Source organism: Rutidosis leptorrhynchoides, chromosome 7, assembly GCF_046630445.1.
Source record: "Rutidosis leptorrhynchoides isolate AG116_Rl617_1_P2 chromosome 7, CSIRO_AGI_Rlap_v1, whole genome shotgun sequence".
NCBI classification, from domain to species: domain Eukaryota; kingdom Viridiplantae; phylum Streptophyta; class Magnoliopsida; order Asterales; family Asteraceae; genus Rutidosis; species Rutidosis leptorrhynchoides.
The window spans coordinates 312513531-312536468 of NC_092339.1; the positions used below are offsets into that span (position 1 = coordinate 312513531).

Genomic DNA, 22938 nt, shown 5'->3' on the forward strand with positions numbered 1-22938 from the left:
CCAACTATAATTTCACACTTATTTGAATTTCTTTTTATATCGGTTACTCTTCATATTAAGTTACATTCCATTAAGCTAATTAAGGCCAAATTAAACATGGCCATTGTGATACATAGAGAGAAACACAAATCGAAACTACAAATGTTTGATGTATAACGTAGAGTTAATTTAATCTCATTAAACGTATTACCGAGGATAATAGGTTGAGTGTAAAATTGAGGGGTAAAAAGTTTGTCTAATTGTTTAATCTCTGACAACTGTACAACCCCGATCGAGATATAAATGGTGATAAACAATTGGATGATTAGCTTACAGTAGATGAGTAATTAATATCGAGGTAATGAATCTCAATTGTGATAATCGAAATTTGATCGGAGTTTATCAACTTAAATATGAGAGATGGTTTTTGCATAATAAGTTCATGGTGAGTCAAAAGATGCCAAAATGAATAGCTCAAGGGGTATATTTATAGACGGAATTTGTTACGTGAGATGTGCTGACGAGGCACATGTACTGCTAATGTACGTAACAAACTTTTCAAATAAACGGACTTACATAGCACATGCGCTCCCCATGTGTGCTGATTGCTGAACGCCCAAGATAGAGAGCTTGCGTAAAATAATGTCCGATATTGTGCTAAGTGTTCCTATCCAATCGACCATGTAGCAGTCAAGATGGCGTAACACGACCTTATGAGAAAAGCCCAATGATGACTCGTCATCCCGACGTTCAAACTTAACCCCATCTGCTAGCAAAAACTTCTTTCCTCTTCCTGTCCGGTATACAAGAGCTGGATAAAATACATTTAACTCTCAACGTAGGGCGTATGATTATAAAGCTTGCTCCATTATATTTAACTTTAATTCTTTCTATAACGTTTACAACACCACACCACCTTAAATATTTTCTCTCTCTATCTCTCTCTCTCTCTTCCTAAATATCTATGAAGAGGAAGATGGTGATATTTATGGTAATAATAGTTGTAATACTATTATGGATACAAGTTAAAATGCACAAATCGAGAAATGGTAAAAAACAATATATAATTGTATTACTACTTACGGTTACAAGTCAAAATGCAGTGGGTACGTGAAAAAAAACTCAATAAAAGATCATATTCATCACCAGTCATGAACATCAACAACCGTAATAAAAATAATTCAGTTGGTGAAAAACTTATCAAGTTCTTCAAGTTCAATGATGAAGAGAGAGTGGCACCTACTCGTCCGAATCCTTTCCATAATAGGTAATTGTACTATACATTGGTCCTAGTATTTTTATAAATGTTATGTTATAGAAATCATTTTTAACATAGATTCAGGTTGGCTGTGTATTTCAAATTATATAAATGGCTACGCTATTTAGTCTTCTTAAAATAAGTTTAAATGGTGTTAAATTAGTTTGTGTTAGTTTATTTATTTATATCTAAATGAGCAAACTATCAAAAAGCCCGTCTAGCTCAGTTGGTAGAGCGCAAGGCTCTTAACCTTGTGGTCGTGGGTTTTTGACTCAGAATCGCATGGCTATGGCTATTCATACAAGTTTATATGGAGTTAACATAGGTGTTTCTAAGTGAGCATAAAAACAACAAGCCCGTCTAGCTCAGCTGGTAGAGCGCAAGGCTCTTAACCTTGTGGTCGTGGGTTCGAGCCCCACGGTGGGCGATGGTTTTATCTAAGTTTTGTTACTCACACTTTAGAACGGTAAAAACAATCTAGTCTTTTCAAACTACACGGGTAACAATGTCCTACTAGAAAAAGGAAGTAAATTGATATCTTATTTTTGTATAAAGTGAAGAAGTTAAACAATTTGATTTAACTTGCTTAGAAGCCAAGTTAGAACTTATACTTAAAAGCCAAAAAAGGGAAACAGTGAACAATATTTAGTGGAAATAACAATAACAATTTTATTTTGAAAAAAAAAAAAAAGAAGGAAGCCGATGTCGATTCAAGTATCCCTCACGCTATATATAATCAAAAAACAAAATCAAAATAGTACCTGTAAGTCTGTAACTATACTAAATAAAACCTGAAACATAACAAACGCTTATTCACTATCCTTCCAAATTTCACGGAGGAGTTGATACCTAACAATGTTCCTTCCACCTTTTGGGCACCATTGAACTCCTTTTGAACTTGGAGAAACACGTGAACCGTCTGTAAGGATTGAACTTAATGGTGAATCGAGTTCGTCGAGCTCATCGTCACTAGTGTATGATTTTTTAAGAACCGATGATGAACTTCTTCTTAAAGAGCTGGTTGCAAGTGCTGCTCCAATTATGGGTGAAAGCGATTGGGATGAAGGTGCACCGTAAGATGGTGAAGGTGCACTGCATGGTACGTTTATCAAAGACCCTTCAAAAGCCTCTGTTTCATCATCCTGCACATATTAATGTATACGAGTTAAGAGAAAATGGTATTTAAATTAACGTAAAACAAATACTAGTGAGGAACTGTATTTGATTGTTCATGATATTAATATGACCAAAAGAGGCTTCTTTCTTTAAATATAGATTCAATTTGTAAAATGAATGCAAAACTCTTATCATAAGGGATAAATGTGTAATTTTTGTTTTGCCTTGCACAACATTTCTTGACATCTAATTTAATGGATAACCAGAAGCTAAATCAGTTTGGTCAAGGTCAAACTGCCAAACATTCAAACTACAGTATCACAAATTCATATTGCATTAACTAGATCATCAGTTCAAAAACCCAAACCCAAAAACCTACTAAAATTCACCTTATAATCAACATTTGGCTAATGATGCATTCTTTCTTTTCTAGATGTACATTTTCTTATAAATTATCAAATTTATTTATTACTATCATTATTAATTATTAATGTTAATAAAGTGATGAAAAGGCATATACGAACCTCTGCATCCAGCGCTTCAATAAGCGAATTGGGAATTGGATTAGGAGAAAACTCATCCGGCACAAAACTGAAAACAACCCTCCTGATTAATGGAGTAGCAAATATTGGGCACACCTAAAACCAAATAAAAAATTTGATTAATGGAGTAGACGATTATCGACAAGTATAAAATGAAAAAAAAAAGAAAAAAAAAAAAAGAAAAAAGATGCATAAATATGGGGTTTAGTTACCTCCTTTCTTGTGGACTTATCTGCAAGCATTTCGAAAGGAAGCATCATGAGGTCACTCAAGGCATGAAGTAACCGAAAAGCCTTAAAAGATGTTTCTTTCTTGTTGTTGGCAATATGATCATCACTATCTTCATGAGTATCATTTTCCTCAATACCAAATAGATCTGTGAGCCATCTAGACCACGTTCCAATCTGGTAAGACGGGTACAACATTTACAATTGTGTTTAATAGTTTAATCTTAGGGAGGTAAACTATGACTTTAGAGGTCAAATGGGCTATATATCTTGTATTTTTCATTTATATTATAAATCTTGTATTTTTCAGTTGCCTAGTCTTTGGGGTCATAATGTCCTTCAACACGAGGCCTTAGCTTCAAACCTCACTAGCAGCATATCTTGGGGTGGCTAGGGAAAAGGATTGGAAACGGTCACGGTATAATCCGGTCAGGCCGCGTACATGTGAGCAAAAATACTACCTTTCCCCGGGTAGCCTGATCATGAAAACATAATCCATTTACCCTTTTATCATGTAACTTTCAGGTATACTATAAGAAATCTTTCTTGTTGCATATAATATAAGAAACCTTGTAATTTTCAGTTATACTATATATCTAGATAAGTAAAGTAATTATGTTAAAGTTTCTAAAAAAGATCATGATTAGGGAATATTCTGCCATTTTCATTCGCGTTTTGTTAGTCTGTTAACTTCAAAATATAATGTGTACCTATTTTTTTTAATTCAACGAGGTGTTATGGGTATAAAAAATCTAAAAGGAAAGAGCCTAAATCATAAAGCATAGAAATCCATGAGTTCTATGGTTTATAGTTGAAAATTGTGACCCATATAATTACGAATGGGTCAATTCGGGTAATGCTTTATCTCTAAAACTCTTAACACATCAAATGGGACACCTAAAACAATTAAGCGTAAAAAGAAATGGATTATACAGCCTGAACAAGTCAAAAGTCTCACAAAGTGCATTTTTAATACATGATTTACCTAGTTTATTTTAAAATAAATTTCAGATTTCAGTATTTAAGATTTCAGATTTAGATTTAGATCTTAGTTTGTTAAATAAGAGTATATGTTTGGTAATCAGATTTGGCACACTAATTCTTTATATCAAAAAATTGTCAGGAGAAAAAGTCTATCATATCACCCAACCGAACCAGACCCATAACCGTGTTCACTTCATCCCTACGCAACCTGCCCATTTTACCGCCTAGAGTAAATTACTCACTGTGTTTTTCAGTTGTGCACCAGCTCCAAAGCTTGACTTTCCAGCGGGAATTGGAAGAACCCTCAGGTCACCAATGGGATCCGATAATGGATCAGTTGGCATTTCGTCATCCGAATCACGAAGAATGGCATTAAACATCGCAACATCTAGTCTACCAACCAACTGTTCCATAACCTACAAACCAACATAAAGTTATTTTTCTATTTCATTGTTTGAAAAAAAAAATGTATGTAACAAATAACAGCAACATAGTTATACCAATCTTGGTAGCATAGGTAAGCAACCACATTCATGGCCTCCAGCTCGAATAGGACATAATCTTTCACAAGTATCTCTAAAAGCTTTTTTCCAAAGTTCAACAGAAAAGTTGCCTTGTTGATTACCTAATCCGTTTTTACTTGCAGATGTTTTCTTTGATGTTAAGCCTATTGTCTTGCTACTTGCATTTGTGGCTGCGGGTTGCATATGTGGAGTAAGAGTCTACAGAGATTGAAATCAGAGTTAGTTGTAGAAAGTAGAAGTAGCCAAATGGGTCTGTTGGGTAACGGGTCAAGACAAGTTAGTTGTAAGTACGAGCTGGGCTGGATTAGGTCGACCCACTCATCCACAAACACTTTCTTGTTCATTGGTAATGTGGTATATATTATTAGAAGAATTATATCACTGCGGTAATAATCTAATTTTGAATAAAGTGGCTTAGGAGTTTGTAAGGATTAAAAAAACACACATTGGCTTCCTTTCAACCGTTTATAGCTAAAAATATTGATTCTACTTTTTGATTTTTATATATAAAAGATAGATCATATGTAAAATATGATAGAAAGTGTTTTTCAGGGTTAAACCTGCCACCAAACGGACTCGATGATGCGTGAGAACATCCAAGCTTCAATCTTTTCCAATGCAATTATAAATGTTTGTGGGTCCCGCCAGTCATCAGATACTTTTCTAAAACTGTGTTTCTGATTCCCCTCAACAGTCTGGAAGACAATCCCCCTCAACATAACTGCATTTGACAACCAAAAAGTTAACCTGCACAAAGAACACACAAGATATTTAGAGTTTTAGATGCACTAGAAAAATATAACATTGTTGAACAAAGAGTTGTAATGTTTACAGTTATGTAGTCCTAATTCCATAAGTGGCTGATCCTATTAATTTGTATACAACTAGACAAGGTTGTGGGAAGGTCATAACCCCCTTGTTCTCCAAAAAACTCCGTCATTGAGCGGGTACAAAGTCGCCCAAAATGTATTCAAAAGGCATAATACTTCCAAAATCCATATAAAATAAAAATAAAATAAAATATTGTAGCTTTAAAAAAAATCATATTTAACACGTTAATTATCTATGAAATTCAAGAAACAAAAAAGTTTGTAGGTTGGCTCGAACCACTGTTGCAGAACTCGGAATTACTCGGCAAGTTCTCAGCAAGTACTCGGTTTTTGCAACTTGGCGAGTATTCGGTTTTTGCAACTTGGCGAGTACTCGATCAAACTTGGTCAAAAATCGGACAAAATTGATCAAATATCGAAAATTGCTTGGAATTACTTGGAAAATCGGTCAAAATTCCGAATTAGATGAAAATCGGTCAAAACTCGGTCAAAGTCAGTCAAAGTCAAACTTGGCGAACATCTGAGTACTCCCCGAGTTGTCGAGTACTCCCTGAAAATTCCCGACCGAGTGCTCCGATATTAACGTTTTTTGCAACCTTGGCTAGAAACCTGTTTTGATGTGTACTAAAAGTTTACCCGTTTGAATAGCTCACTAACCTACCAGTCCTTAAATCTAGATTTATAAATTAAGATATCCATAGGAAGATAGATTAAAGCATAACCTTGGAACATCATTTCCACATGATTTTGAAACCAAAACCAGTCCAGAGATAATGGCTCTAGCTGCATTTACCCTTCTTTCTTGATCCTTTTCTTTACACGTATGTAAATAAAATCTAGAAAGACGTCTAGCAGGCGCATGGACTTTGTTTGTTGAACTCCCATGCTCGGCCACTATCGAATAAAGTCCAGACTCAATAGCTGCAGTTTCCCTAAGCTCTTCTTCAAGCATCTCTATTCTACCCCTATTTCCACTTTTACCATTAGAAGATTCACTCTTTGAAACTCCAGTTTCAGTTGAGTTGTTAACCGGGATAACTTTATCTTTATCCGCTCGATTCGGGCTACTAGCAGGAAGCCCGTTTCCCGAAAACCCTCCGACCTTAGGTAACTGAACGGAATTTAAATGCTTCAATTTGTTAGCCGACACACCGCTTCCCTGTCCTCCAGGTGGTTTCCTACTAAGGGTGTTGCTCCGTAGCTTATCTTGCTTTCTTGATGCTAAAAATTTACCAACAAGATTGTCTTCTGAGATTTGCTTTTTCTCTTCTGGCGTTTTATTATCCTGCCCACTTTCAGATTTTGCATCTTGATCATACGAAGATTCAACTATTTGAGCTTCAGTTACAGAGTTGGTTATAACAGGCTGTGGGTTGAGTTTTGAATTTTCTTGAAGCGTGTGGTTCCTGTTTTCTGGTTCAGAGATTCTCGTGTGAGTCTTAGGCTCTATGTTCGTATTCGGAGAACCCATGGTCGAAAATGACGATTTGAGAACAGGGGCAGGGGCACCTTTACGTACTGTTGTCATACTTCTCTCGGAAAATTTTGAAGAGCTACTTACTGGAGGTCCGGGCCCCAGTGAATAAGCAGACTGTTGCCCGTTACCTTGTTTTGTGATATCTACAGTATCCTGCATGTCATCTTCAGTTATATACAGAAACCAGCAAAAATGCGACGGCTTCATTTTTGATATATAATTCAAGTAAAGTTGTAAACTTTGGCCTATTTATGGGTACACTGGTCACTTTGGATTATACCATACTCTAACGGGTCAAAAGGGTAAACTTTAAATTTGATCAAAACGGGAAAAAGTTGACCGTCAAAAAATGACCCGACCTACATTCAAAATGAACAAACCACCAAAATCATTTTATTCCAAATAATAGATTATCTTTATAAAAATATACCTTTTCTAGTAATATTAATAACACTAAATACAAATACTAGAAATAAGAAAAAATTGTCTGTAGGACAGATCCCCTACATTACAAAAAATACCCATTTTGATCAGAACAAGTTTTGACCCGTTACTCAAGCACCTATAAAACATGAACTAACAACTAAATGTAAGTACAAATATTGTGCACCAGGGTACCTTAATACTTGTAGATGATGAATGCCTATAATCATCATCATCATCATCATCATCATCTGTAAAAGCAGCTATATCAAGTTCTTCATTCTCCTCATTAGTTGCTTCAGACGCAGATTCTTGGCCATACTTATCCAATGACGATTGCTTCGATAAGCTACTCCTAGATGAATTAGTCTCATCTTTATCATTTAACTGTAAACTAATAAACAAAGCCGGTTCTACAACAGACTTAGAACTTTTCTTCCATATGAACGGGACACTAAGATTCAATACATTGTCAATAATCCCATAATCACCAAGATTAACTATTGCAGACCCTAACAGTTCGTCTTTATGTGGCTTATCTTTTCGAGGCTGGTACAAATGGAACTCCAAATAGTTCTTCTGAAACTTATCGCGATCCTTCTTAACTCTACGTAACGTTGTCGAAAATACGAAAGATTTGTTGAAATCGATTGTGGAATCAATGACATTAGGGGAAAGAAACCCTGTCGTTTGTTCACCGTTTTGCCATTGAATTGCTAGTGTTTGACTTGATGGTAACCAAGGCTTTAGCTCTTGTACATGAACTAGATAATTAAGTTGAACAGAACCATCTTTTTTATGCTTAGATTTTAAACCGAGAACCATTGTTACACAATGCTACACCAAATTCCCTTCTTATGTTATAATTACAGATCACAATGCATCTACATAAACAAAATATCAAGTCAGAATAAGACATTTTAGGTGTACATTTCATTTAAGCAATTTAACAAACAGTTGGTGTGCATACAAAATATTGATTTATATTTCCTCAAATTAAGCGCATAGATCTTTACATAACATTGACTAATTCAGCAAAGTGTAATCATAAATCTCGGTTGTAATAATTCAAAACCTCTAAGCTCTTATTTCGATAAACACAAAAATTAGCAAATATCCACATAAAATCCATGTATACATATACATATATACATTACATTACATACAAATCAAATCAAATCAAATCCACATACATGAATGTAATAATGGAATGATCGATCCAGCTTAATCAGTAAGTAAAACTAAATAAAATCCAGAAACAAAAGTGATCATATGAATTAGGAAAATATAAATCGAAAATAGCTAAACTGACACAGAATTCAACATCAGAGTAAGGCGGTGAGCAAAGTAGAATAGAATGATGAATGAAAACGAAAGTATTTACTAAATGTGAATTCGGATTCTGTTGATTGAAATCATATTTTTTTGTTATGATTATTTGTGCTTTACTTGCTGATGATGATGGTGTTTGATTGGAAGATATGAAGATGCAAAGGAGAAATAGAGAGAGAGAGAGAGAGAGAGAGAGAGAGAGAGAGAGAGAGAGAGAGAGAGACGTGAAATCTTGAATTGAAACTCCTTTCTCTGCACGACGTTAAGCTCGTTGTATTGTTGTATATTAATTTTAATTTACAGTCAAAATTAGTATAAATTTTTTTTAACGTTTTCAGATGTGTATTTTTCACAGAAAATGATGTACGTATCATGTAATCTACATATCATTATCATTATTATCTATCTATCTATCTATAATCTATTTTTTAATTTTTTTGGTCGGCTCTTGCTATCCACAATCCCGTAATCAATCCCTAACTTTAAAGGTAAAATGACAATTTATCTTTTTTCTTTACAACTTTTTTTTTTTTTACCTTTTCCATTACTTTACTTTCTTATGAAAATAATGAAACATTAACCGATCAAAACTATTGATTCAATTAATCGACTGTAACCACTCTACAGCAATGCGTGAAATTTTTTTCCTCGTTATATGCATAATGTAGCAATATTTATAACATGGTGTTAGAATATTGTAACATTTGTTTAGGTTTATAGACCGACGTGGATTATGTGTAATCGTGAGAGAAAATTAGGTCAAAAGAGCTAATATTATGGGAAAGATGATTTTTTGAGAAGGTTGCGGAAATTTATTGTTGCAAAAGTTCAATGAATGGTAAAACATATTTGGTAAATGAATGAATAAATTGTAAAATAATACGGAGAAATAAAATAAAAATATATTTAATTAATAAAAATGAGAAAAGAAAAATGTGATTGGTGTTTATTCCTTTGTAAGATCACATGGGGGCAAAAATCACCACCATCACGCCACCATGCCGCCACAATGCAGCGTGATGGGCCGTAAATTTCGTCGATGTGTGCTTCACGAGAAGATCTTGTGACGTACGTGACTGTTGGGCCAACGAAAATATGTCACCTCAATTTCTCTAACGGCTATAATGTCGTTGATATATATATATATATATATATATATATATATATATATATATATATATATATATATATATATATATGTGTGTGTGTGTGTGTGTGTGTGTGTATTTACCTATAAATACACCATTTCACTTATCATTTTTTCACACACTTCTCATTATTTCTATACTTTTTATAAACAATTTTCATTATGCAATCTTTGTTTAAATTTTCGATACTTCGGATTCGGATGGCGAATACAAGTTGAAACTTTTACGAGCATACACCGAAGAATTAGATCGAGAAGAGGGTGAAAGTTCTAATCAACGAGTTCCATGGACTGGAAGTTACGTTCATAGAGATCGTAAAGGTGCAAGTGAACGATTATTTGTAGACTGCTTTGCGGAGAACCCAAAGCATCCTTCGAAAACTTTTAAAAGACGTTTTAGAATGTGTAGACAATTGTTTTTTGCGTATCGTCCAAGATATACCTAATTACTCGATTGAATCTTTACCTAAGCATTTTGAATTTTTCAAACAAAAAATATACGCCATTAGTTATAAAGGTTTCACTACGATACAAAAAAGTACATTTGCGTTGCGCAAATTGGCTTATGGTACGTCAGCGGATATGTTTGACGAGTACTTATAAATGAGTGAGGGTGCGTCAATTGTATATCTTAATAGCTTTTGCAAATGTATTTTACAACTGTATGTTGGTGAATACTTGAGACAACCAACGAGAAGCGATATAGCTCGTTTGTATAGCACTCATGAAGAAAGACATGGTTTTAAGAATATATGCTCGGAAGCATCGACTACATGCATTGGAAGTGGAAGAATTGCATGGTTGCGTGGGTGCGAACAACGATGTTAATGTTTTGAATCAATCTCCGTTGTTCAATGACATTAAGAATGGAATTGCGACATTAGCACCATTTATTGTAAGCGGTAATGATTACACAAATGGTTATTATTTAGCATATGGTATTTATCCATATTGGGCAACGTTAATCAAGACATATTAGTCACCAACAGATGAGCCACATGCAAAATTTTAAAGATATCAAGAAAGTGAACGTAACGATGTCGAGAGAACATTCGGTGTTCTTCAGGGTAGTATTCATATTTTTCAAATGTCTGGACGAGTACACAGTGTTAACAAGATGTGACGGATATTGTATTGTCGTGCGATGTTGCGCAATATGATAGTCGATGAAAATGGCCACATAATTACATGGCTCGAGAAAGAATTACTTAGCACTGAAGAAACTCAAATCCTAACTTTTTAAAGAATCGAGTTAGAGATCGTGAGACAAGAGATAAAGAAATACGAGATATGAACGTGCATAACCAACTTCGAAACGATCTCATCGAACACATTTGGGGCTTTCTACCACACTTTCGAAATTTTAATAGTTAATTAAGTATTTTAATATTCGAGTATGGTTTTAATTTTTAGGAATTTTTTAAGTATTGTAATTTTTTATATTTAGGACTTTTAAATCATTGTAATTTTCAATTTTTAGGACTTTTTAATAATTAATTGTTTTTAGTTTTATAAAAAAAATTGAGTTGTTAATTTAATATAAATTTTTTATTATAATTATATAAAATTAATAATAATCACATCATTATTACAAATTCAATTACCACATTACACCATCACAATTATCACATTAGCAATATATCTCACAAAAACATCTCATTACACTTGATTACGCTGGCACCATTAAATATAGTCTAAACTCATGGTCATCTACAATGCCCCACAACAGATGTTCTTGGCGTTGTAGCTTGACAAGTCACAAAACAAAGTTTGTTATGGATCTTGTAATGAATACTCTAATATTTTATCGATGACATTTTATTTTACAATAAATATAATATCATTTTCTATTTTCTAATTTCTATTAACATTAAAAAATAAAGATATTTTTCTTTTAAAAAAAGTCAAGCTGCTGGCATCACCCAGAGAGGACTTAACCACATTTATGATCATATGTCACGACAGGCATGCGCTTTCGGAAGAAAACCTGAATCACATTGCAGAAACCCGATCCTTCGCGATCATATGCCACATCATCCACACGCTTTCGGGAGGAAACATGAATCACATTGCAAGAACCGATCCTTAAATCATCCTGAGGGACTAGTGGACCATGTTTGCATCCTGAATGGATCTGAAAGAAAACACCCTGATGTCAATCTGAAGCTCCATATTTCAGACAGATTGATAACATGATGAACAGAGCGAGACTCGAACTCATGACCTAAACCCAAGCCCCACACAAAAGGTGTGGGGATACCATTTGAGGCAAATCTGCAATGGTGAGAATAAAGGTATTTTAGTGGTGAAAACGTAATAATCTTTCGTGAAAAACATGTTATCAGCTTCAATTTAGTAAGTATTGTAAAAACATGCTCAGTAACTTCCATCACAAGTGAATACTTTTATTTTTTATTATATTTTTTTGAACAGCATTACGGGATCATGCAGAGGGACTTAAACACTCACGCATTCATCTTCCGCAGTTGCATAACCCGCCCCAACTGCTGCTCATAAGGAAACTCGGACCAATCTGAGGACATGAGTGGTAAAACCCCCTCCCCCACTGCCCCCACAACGCGATGTGCGAAAGGCACTCTTGGGTGAAATTCAAGGGTAAAGGGGCAACATTTTGTGTTGTGTGCAATGTTACACTCTACGAGAGTCGAACTCTTGACCTCTCGTTAAGAGAGGCAAGCCACTACTGTAGTGACCCGAACTTTTCCATGTTTATATATATTAATTGAGATTGATGTTTACATGATTAAATGTTTCCAACATGTTAAGCAATCAAACTTGTTAAGACTTGATTAATTGAAATAGGTTTCATATAGACAATTGACCACCCAAGTTGACCGGTGATTCACGAACGTTAAAACTTGTAAAAAACTATATGATGACATATATATGGTTATATATATAGTTAACATGATATTATGATAAGTAAACATATCATTAATTATATTAACAATGAACTACATATGTAAAAACAAGACTACTAACTTAATGATTTTGAAACGAGACATATATGTAACGTTTATCGTTGTAACGACATTTAATGTATATATATCATATTAAGAGATATTCGTACATCATAATATCATGATAATATAATAATTTAAAATCTTTTTTGATATTATAAACATTGGGTTAACAACATTTAACAAGATCGTTAACCTAAAGGTTTCAAAACAACACTTACATGTAACGACTAACGATGACTTAACGACTCAGTTAAAATGTATATACATGTAGTGTTTTAATATGTATTTATACACTTTTGAAAGACTTCAATACACTTATCAAAATACTTCTACTTAACAAAAATGCTTACAATTACATTCTCGTTCAGTTTCATCAACAATTCTACTCGTATGCACCCGTATTCGTACTCGTACAATACACAGCTTTTAGATGTATGTACTATTGGTATATACACTCCAATGATCAGCTCTTAGCAGCCCATGTGAGTCACCTAACACATGTGGGAACCATCATTTGGCAACTAGCATGAAATATCTCATAAGATTACAAAAATATGAGTAATCATTCATGACTTATTTACATGAAAACAAAATTACATATCCTTTATATCTAATCCATACACCAACGACCAAAAACACCTACAAACACTTTCATTCTTCAATTTTCTTCATCTAATTGAACTCTCTCAAGTTCTATCTTCAAGTTCTAAGTGTTCTTCATAAATTCCAAAAGTTCTAGTTTCATAAAATCAAGAATACTTTCAAGTTTGCTAGCTCACTTCCAATCTTGTAAGGTGATCATCCAACCTCAAGAAATCTTTGTTTCTTACAGTAGGTTATCATTCTAATACAAGGTAATAATCATATTCAAACTTTGGTTCAATTTCTATAACTATAACAATCTTATTTCAAGTGATGATCTTACTTGAACTTGTTTTCGTGTCATGATTTTGCTTCAAGAACTTTGAGCCATCCAAGGATCCATTGAAGCTAGATCCATTTTTCTCTTTTCCAGTAGGTTCATCCAAGGAACTTAAGGTAGTAATGATGTTCATAACATCATTCGATTCATACATATAAAGCTATCTTATTCGAAGGTTTAAACTTGTAATCACTAGAACATAGTTTAGTTAATTCTAAACTTGTTCGCAAACAAAAGTTAATCCTTCTAACTTGACTTTTAAAATCAACTAAACACATGTTCTATATCTATATGATATGCTAACTTAATGATTTAAAACCTGGAAACACGAAAAACACCGTAAAACCGGATTTACGCCGTCGTAGTAACACCGCGGGCTGTTTTGGGTTAGTTAATTAAAAACTATGATAAACTTTGATTTTAAAGTTGTTATTCTGAGAAAATGATTTTTATTATGAACATGAAACTATATCCAAAAATTATGATTAAACTCAAAGTGGAAGTATGTTTTCTAAAATGGTCATCTAGACGTCGTTCTTTCGACTGAAATGACTACCTTTACAAAAACGACTTGTAACTTATTTTTCCGACTATAAACCTATACTTTTCTGTTTAGATTCATAAAATAGAGTTCAATATGAAACCATAGCAATTTGATTCACTCAAAACGGATTTAAAATGAAGAAGTTATGGGTAAAACAAGATTGGATAATTTTTCTCATTTTAGCTACGTGAAAATTGGTAACAAATCTATTCCAACCATAACTTAATCAACTTGTATTGTATATTATGTAATCTTGAGATACCATAGACACGTATACAATGTTTCGACCTATCATGTCGACACATCTATATATATTTCGGAACAACCATAGACACTCTATATGTGAATGTTGGAGTTAGCTATACAGGGTTGAGGTTGATTCCAAAATATATATAGTTTGAGTTGTGATCAATACTGAGATACGTATACACTGGGTCGTGGATTGATTCAAGATAATATTTATCGATTTATTTCTGTACATCTAACTGTGGACAACTAGTTGTAGGTTACTAACGAGGACAGCTGACTTAATAAACTTAAAACATCAAAATATATTAAAAGTGTTGTAAATATATTTTGAACATACTTTGATATATATGTATATATTGTTATAGGTTCGTGAATCAACCAGTGGCCAAGTCTTACTTCCCGACGAAGTAAAAATCTGTGAATGTGAGTTATAGTCCCACTTTTAAAATCTAATATTTTTGGGATGAGAATACATGCAGGTTTTATAAATGATTTACAAAATAGACACAAGTACGTGAAACTACATTCTATGGTTGAATTATCGAAATCGAATATGCCCCTTTTTATTAAGTCTGGTAATCTAAGAATTAGGGAACAGACACCCTAATTGACGCGAATCCTAAAGATAGATCTATCGGGCCCAACAAGCCCCATCCAAAGTACCGGATGCTTTAGTACTTCGAAATTTATATCATATCCGAAGGGTGTCCCGGAATGATGGGGATATTCTTATATATGCATCTTGTTAATGTCGGTTACCAGGTGTTCACCATATGAATGATTTTTATCTCTATGTATGGGATGTGTATTGAAATATGAAATCTTGTGGTCTATTATTATGATTTGATATATATATATATAGGTTAAACCTATAACTCACCAACATCTTTGTTGACGTTTTAAGCATGTTTATTCTCAGGTGATTATTAAGAGCTTCCGCTGTCGCATACTTAAATAAGGACGAGATTTGGAGTCCACGCTTGTATGATATTGTGTAAAAACTGCATTCAAGAAACTTATTTTGTTGTAACATATTTGTATTGTAAACCATTATGTAATGGTCGTGTGTAAACAGGATATTTTAGATTATCATTATTTGATAATCTACGTAAAGCTTTTTAAACCTTTATTGATGAAATAAAGGTTATGGTTTGTTTTAAAATGAATGCAGTCTTTGAAAAACGTCTCATATAGAGGTCAAAACCTCGCAACGAAATCAATTAATATGGAACGTTTTTAATCAATAAGAACGGGACATTTCAACTACCACATGAGCTACAACACAGGGTTTGAATACATTTATTAGTTGGTCACTAAGTATCATTTTTCACATATTCTTCGTAGACTAATCTATATCTATATTATATTTTATTATTATTATTATTATTATTATTATATCTATAGTAATTGAGTCCTAGAATCATAAGTATGGTGTATTAAATACAGTTAACTCAATAAAATTACCCATGTAATTTAATATACGGGTAAAAAAGGTTAACGATTATTATGGTAAAAAAGGTAAAAACAATAAATAAAGACCATATTAAATAAAAACGTCATAAATAAATTTTAAGTAAGTAATGATCAATAAATATATAAACCTTTCATCTTCTAAGTAACGTAAGTAATTTTTTTAGCCTATAAATATGTCATCTTCATTTTATTTTTCCATATCAATCATACAGAAAAGCACACCATATTACTAATGTTGTATTCTCGATTTTTTTTAAGATGGAAATAAGAAGAAATGATATAGATTATTATAGTAGATAAGCATATGATATATATATATATATATATATATATATATATATATATATATATATATATATATATATATATATATATATATATATATATATATATATATATGTGTGTGTGTGTGTGTGTGTGTGTGTGTGTATGTGTGTGTGTGTGTGTCCGAATACAATATATATATATATATATACACACACACACACACATATATTAAACATAATATATGTTTGATTGTTTTGTAGGTATCAAAGAAACACCAATTTCAAAATATTGTAAATTGCAGACAAGGCAAGAAGAAACGTGGTTGACTCTATGCTGGATCGATTAGTCCGAAGATCTCTTTTTAATGTTAATATTATGATATTATGATTATTATATTGTATATTTGTATAACGTATATGATTAATAATTAAGATTATGATTACTATTATGATTATAATTCATAATTATAATTATGAATATGATTACGATTATTATTTTTATTATTAATACATTTTAGTTATAATTCATATAACTATATGATTATTATAGGTGTAAAGTTTTTTATACATGTAAATATATAGAAAATGTTTATTTAATTTATTAATATTGGTGTGTGCGAGGTGTAGTATGAAATACTATTAATTTTATTACGAAATAATATTAAATACGATACAATTTTACACAAGTTATTTATTTATTTATTGAATGGATATACCTAAACCTTGCTACAACACTTATAGGCAGTGTACCTAATCGTAAAGTAGTGTAGTTTTTAGTAAGTCCGGTTCGTTACACAGGGATACAACTAAGTTTAACGCTATAATTTAAAAAACTATATTTGTATATATATATATATATAAGTAGTATTATTATTATTTTTATTATAAAAAGGGGGTTTTACCATTTAGTGACCGGTTTGTCGATTTTAAGACTTAAATCACAATTAAAACCTAATGTAAAATATTAAATACAACTTAATTTAAAGCGTAAAGTAAATGACGATAAATAAAAATGCGATAAAATAAAATTACGATAAATAAAATGACGACAAATAAAAGTGCGATGAGATATAAAATAAAGGAATTATGCTTATTTAAACTTCCGTAATCATGATGTTTGACGTGTTGATTTTAATTTATTACCAAGGGTTAATTGTCCTTTGTCCTGGATTATTCGATATGTCCATCTGGTTTTGTCCATAATAGTCCATCGGTCATAATTATAAAATGCGAAAGTCTTCGTCAAATTACCCTTATACCCGAAGTCAAATATTCCAACTAATTGGGGACTTAAACTGTAACAAGGTCTTAATACTTTGTTTAATGAATACACTAGGTTATCGACTGCGTGTAATCCAAGGTTTTAATACTTTGTTAACAATTACACCAATTACCCTTGAATGTAATCCACCCCTGTTTTAACGAGTCCATTGACTATTAATCCATTCTCATGTCCGGTCAAATGAATAATTATTAGTATTTATAAATATCCCGCCCACCGTACCCAGTCAAGCGTATGTGGTTAAATATAAATACGTCAAATTATAAATCTCTATATTAAATCAACGAGATATCATTTAATTAATATAAAGCCCATTAATAGCCCATAATCCAATTTCCACAAGTGTCGGTCTTTTGTCCAAACCCCAATTATGGTCCAAAGCCCAATAACCCCGTCTTAATATTTAGTCTAACATCACGATTACTTCGGCTTAAATAAGCATAATAATAACTTAGCTATGAGACGTTAATTTAAAAAGGTTGAACATAACTTACAATGAGTATTAATAGCGTAGCGTTACACGGATAGAGTTTCGACTTACAAACCTTAAAACATTCGCTACTATAACCTTATTATTATTATTAACTTAATATTAAAATTATAATTAAAATATAAATATAAATAAAGACAGAGAGTGAGTAATGATATTGATGAAGGTGTGTATTACTCGTCGAATTGCATGGCCTTTTATAGGGGGATTCGGGTCCTGGTGTGCTCCTGCGGCCATTTTGTTCCTCACAGCTCCGCGACTGCGGAGCTTTGGATTCCAGCTCACACAGATTTTGGCTCCTAGCTTGCCGACGTTTATTTATTTAATATATAAATATAATATATATATATATATATATATATATATATATATATATATATATATATATATAATTTACATAATTAATTATATATTATATTATATTTATGTGCATAGTTGATTTGTAATTTTAGCTCCGTTGAGTCGCACGTTGATAGTTTATTCATGTCTCGGTTCCGGATTTTCGAAGGCCTTTTTGTATAATTTAATATCTTGTACTTTGCGTTTTGCATCTTGTACTCTTGTCATTTTTAGACGTTTCTCATCAATAAATTGAACCACTTGGATTGTAACTTGTACTTTTTAGCTTTTTGGTCGTTTGCGTCTACAAATCGTCGAATCTGTCTTTTGTCTTCACCTTTTATTATTTAAACGAATATTACTTGAAAATAGAACAATTGCAACTAAAAGCTTGTCTTTCTAGAAGGATAATGCTATGAAATATATGTTCGTTTTTAGCATTATCAAATATTCCAAAACTTGAGCGTTGCTTGTCCTCAAGCAATATAAAACTTGAATAAAACTTTACTAGAATCACTTCTTTATTCTTCACACTTTATACATCAGTGATTTTTATACGGCGGTATGAACAATGATAGTAACATTGTGGTTTACAGTCCCACATGACTAAGAAAATTTAGATCCTTTAGGAAATTGGATCTTTATGGAAACATTTGATCTTTTGAAAATTCAATCTAGCTTTTACTCTAGATAAGTTTTTCGGAATAACCCTTCACCGATGTTTGCAAAATATTTTTGTGGGTTTTGTGGGTTTCAGATTTGAAAATTTTAGATCAAAACTTATGGTTTTATGTCACCCACTTGCTAACCTTGTATTAGGAAAGCAACACATCCAGTATACTTGCTCCGTATATTACCTTTCGGTAAACTATCGTCCGGTTGTAAAGGAAAGCGTTGAACAAGCAACTGTTAAGGCAATGTCTAATGACATGCAGATGTTCATGGTCCACAACGTGTCGGATACAATTACTATCCTTTGTAGGAGCAATAGCAAAGATCACCCTATAATTTTTCGGTCTGGCACAAGGTCTTGTCTTCGATCATGCTATGCAACCACCGTTCTTACGGTTGACACCCGATTTGGTTCAGGTGACCTAATGAATTTTGATGAATTCTCAGGATTTTACGTTCGATGGTAATGAACGTATTGAAAATAGGTTTTCAGAAAACAAATCGGTTTGTAATTTTCATCAAAATATTTTCTCGTTCAAGCTCGAGTTTAGATATCATCGAATTTCATGAGTTTGTAATTCTCAATCTTTAAGGTCAATTGATAATGCCAAAAACGAACATATATTTCATAGCATTATCCCTCAAGAAAGACAAGCTTTTAGTTGCAATTGTTCTATTTACAAGTGATATTCGTTTAAATAATAAAAGGTGAAGACAAAAGACAGATTCGACGATTTGAAGATGCAAACGACTAAAAAGCTAAAAAGTACAAAGTACAATCAAAGTGGTTCAAATTATTGATGAGAAACGTCTCAAAATTATAAAGAGTACAAGACGCGAAACGCAAAGTACAATATATTAAATTGTACGCAAGGACGTTCGAAAATCCGGAACCGGGACCAGAGTCAACTCTCAACGCTCGACGCAACGGACTAAAAATTACAAGTCAACTATGCACATGAATATAATATAATATATAATTAATTCTTAAAATTATATATATATTATATTATTTAATAAAACCGTCGGCAAATAAAAAACAAAAGATCCTGAGCTGTAAAAAGTGGCCATGCGATCGCATGGCCTGGAGGAAGAATTTCCATGCAATCGCATGGCAGTGAAAGGCTGGCCACATCTATAAATTTCGCAGTTTTTGGTCGAATGTTTTACACCTAATTCAATCTCTCACTCTCTACGATATATATATGTATATAATTTATAATTTTAATTTTAATTTTAATTTAATAATAATAAGGGTATGTTAGTGAATGTTATAAGTGTGTATGTTAAAATTCTGTCCGTGTAACGCTACGCTATTATTAATCATTGTAAGTTATGTTCAACCTTTTTAAATTAATGTCTCGTAGCTAAGTTATTATTATGCTTATTTAAATCGAAGTAATCGTGATGTTGGGCTAAAATATTAAAGATGGGGTAATTGGGCTTTGTACCATAATTGGGGTTTGAACAAAAGAACGACACTTGTGGAAATTAGACTATGGGCTATTAATGGGCTTTATATTTGTTTAATTGAATGATAGTTCGTTAATTTAATATAAAGATTTACAATTGGACGTACCTATAAATAACCATATACACTCGATCGGACACGATGGGCGGGATATTTATAAGTACTAATAATCGTTCATTTGACCGGACAGGGGAATGGATTAATAGTTAATGGACTTATTAAAACAGGGGTGAATTACATACAATGAAAATTGGTGTAATTATAGTTTAAGTCCCCAATTAGTTGGAATATTTGACTTCGGATATAAGAATAATTTGACGAGGACACTCGCACTTTATATTTATGACTGATGGACTGTTATGGATAAAAACCAGATGGACATATCGAATAATCCAGGACAAAGGACAATTAACCCATGGTAATAAACTAAAATCAACACGTCAAACATCATGATTATGGAAGTTTAAATAAGCATAATTTCTTTATTTCATATTTCATCGCACTTTTATTTACTGTCATTTTATTTATCGCACTTTTTATTATCGTACTTTTTAATTATCGCAACTTTTATTTATTGTCAATTTATTTATCGCACTTTTAATTATCGCACTTTAATTATTGTTATTTACTTTACGCTTTAAATTAAGTCTTTTATATATTTAATATTTTACATTAGGTTTTAACTGCGACTAAAGTTTTAAAATCGACAAACCGGTTATTAAACGGTAAAAATCCCCTTTTATAATAATAATAATACTACTTATATATATATATATATATATATATATATATATATATATATATATATATATATATATATATATATATATATATATATATATATATATATATATATATACAAATATAGTTTTTAATATAGCATTAAACTTGGCTAGATCCCTGTGAAACGAACCGGACTTACTAAAAACTACACTACTGTACGATTAGGTACACTGCCTATAATTGTTGTAGCAAGGTTTAGGTATATCCACTCTATAAATAAATAAATAACTTGTGTAAAATTGTATCGTATTTAATAGTATTTCGTAGTAAAAATATAACTATTTCGTATACACCGCTGCACACATCATCAATCTCAAGGATTGAGTAATATCAGTCTTAAAAGCTAATTTTTAATCTTTTATGGAGATTATCCTTTCTGGGGATCTGATTCATTAGTCTTATAAGCTAATTTGCATGGTGCCCCCATTGTACGAGACAAATCCTCTCATGGTTAGGATAAGTCTGACCACTTGGCGACCCTGTTTGATGCTGAGGTCCGTGGATTTCCAGCTGATTTTCGAGAAAACTTTTCAAGGTTTTTCGTAGACTCTACAACTGGTCTGGACGACAACTTCCTGACCTAAATCAAGAAGCGCGTGTCTTTTTCTCGGAAGACTTTACTTCCTTTTAAATCAAGTGGTACATTTCTTTCAAATATATTATAAGAAATCGGGTAAAACTTATTAAAATCGTCCAAAACAAAAGTATCTTCAATTATTTGTACAAAAGTATGTGATATATGTTCTAAATAACTTGGTAAATTTTTCCCATACTTGGCTTTTATTTTTCTTTATTTGCCTTTTTATTCTCTTCTATTCCATTTTAAATGAATTCAAGCGTTTTGGGTTGTTTCTCAATTTATATTCTTTCCGAGGTAACAATAATTTCGGTGTTAATACCTAGTTTTATCGTTCATAAATATGTATAAACATGATTTTGAGTTCATTTAGTTATTAAATTTTTACTAGAAGTGGATAGTCAGTATATAAGACTAGAGCTGTTCTTTATTATCAGAGAGCACTAGATTCTAATACAACTACTGCTTTACTAGTAAAATTTAACGGTGGCTATTAAACCAAGTGTATAAGTCAAATTTTTTAAAACCGAAAGAATTTAATCCCTTCCCACACTTAAGATCTTGCAATGCCCTCATTTGCAAGAAATCAGTAACAATTTAAATTATTGAGGGCGATTAGCGTAGAAAAATGATTAAATTTTACCAAAGTTTCCAAACATATTGTTGTTTGTTTGAATGATAAATGGTGCACTTCATTTATTCATTCCTGCAGTTGTTATTTCACATATATTTTACATCTTTTCGTCAAAATTAGTTGCTTTTACTGAACTTAATGCCAGTCTTTGAAAGTGCACTGTTTTACCCTGTTTTGTACATAAGATAAACTACAAACATATATATATTTTTGAAGTTGGGTATATCGCCTCACGTTCAAAAATTTATAAAATCTAATATTTAAAACATTAGAAAACTATAAAAACTATTACAATACTAAAATAAATATTAAAAGCAGTAACATTACAAATAATAAAATAAATAAAACTAAGAAAAGTAGGGTTGATTCTGATTGTACCAGAAGGGGTTTCAAGTTTCATGGTATATATTTTG

The 22938-nt window shown here is 32.2% G+C and overlaps 1 protein-coding gene and 1 non-coding gene across 2 annotated transcripts; one reads left to right on the forward strand and one right to left on the reverse strand.

Annotated features, from left to right (window-relative positions):
• The first annotated feature begins 1591 nt into the window (after positions 1-1591).
• On the forward strand, positions 1592-1664 carry TRNAK-CUU (transfer RNA lysine (anticodon CUU)). Its single transcript has one exon. It is a non-coding gene; the product is annotated as a tRNA-Lys (tRNA).
• A 211-nt stretch (positions 1665-1875) lies between these two features.
• On the reverse strand, positions 1876-8850 carry LOC139857452 (uncharacterized). Its single transcript, XM_071846205.1, has 9 exons — positions 8745-8850; positions 7556-8244; positions 6183-7090; positions 5191-5377; positions 4607-4828; positions 4349-4522; positions 3108-3299; positions 2878-2991; positions 1876-2379 (listed from the first exon to the last, which is right to left on the reverse strand). The coding sequence occupies exons 2-9, from the start codon at positions 8183-8185 to the stop codon at positions 2047-2049; spliced, it is 2760 nt and encodes a 919-aa protein (XP_071702306.1). The 5' UTR covers positions 8186-8244; positions 8745-8850; the 3' UTR covers positions 1876-2046.
• Positions 8851-22938: the final 14088 nt, after the last annotated feature.

Coding starts and splice junctions, on each gene's coding strand:
- LOC139857452 (XM_071846205.1), bottom strand. CDS start 8,185: ATGGTTCTCGGTTTAAAATCTAAGCATAAAAAAGATGGTTCTGTTCAA. Junction 5,378..6,182: donor TGTGGAAATGATGTTCCAAG/GTTATGCTTTAA, acceptor TTCTTTGTGCAG/GTTAACTTTTTGGTTGTCAA. Junction 3,300..4,348: donor GTGCACAACTGAAAAACACA/GTGAGTAATTTA, acceptor CCGTCTTACCAG/ATTGGAACGTGGTCTAGATG.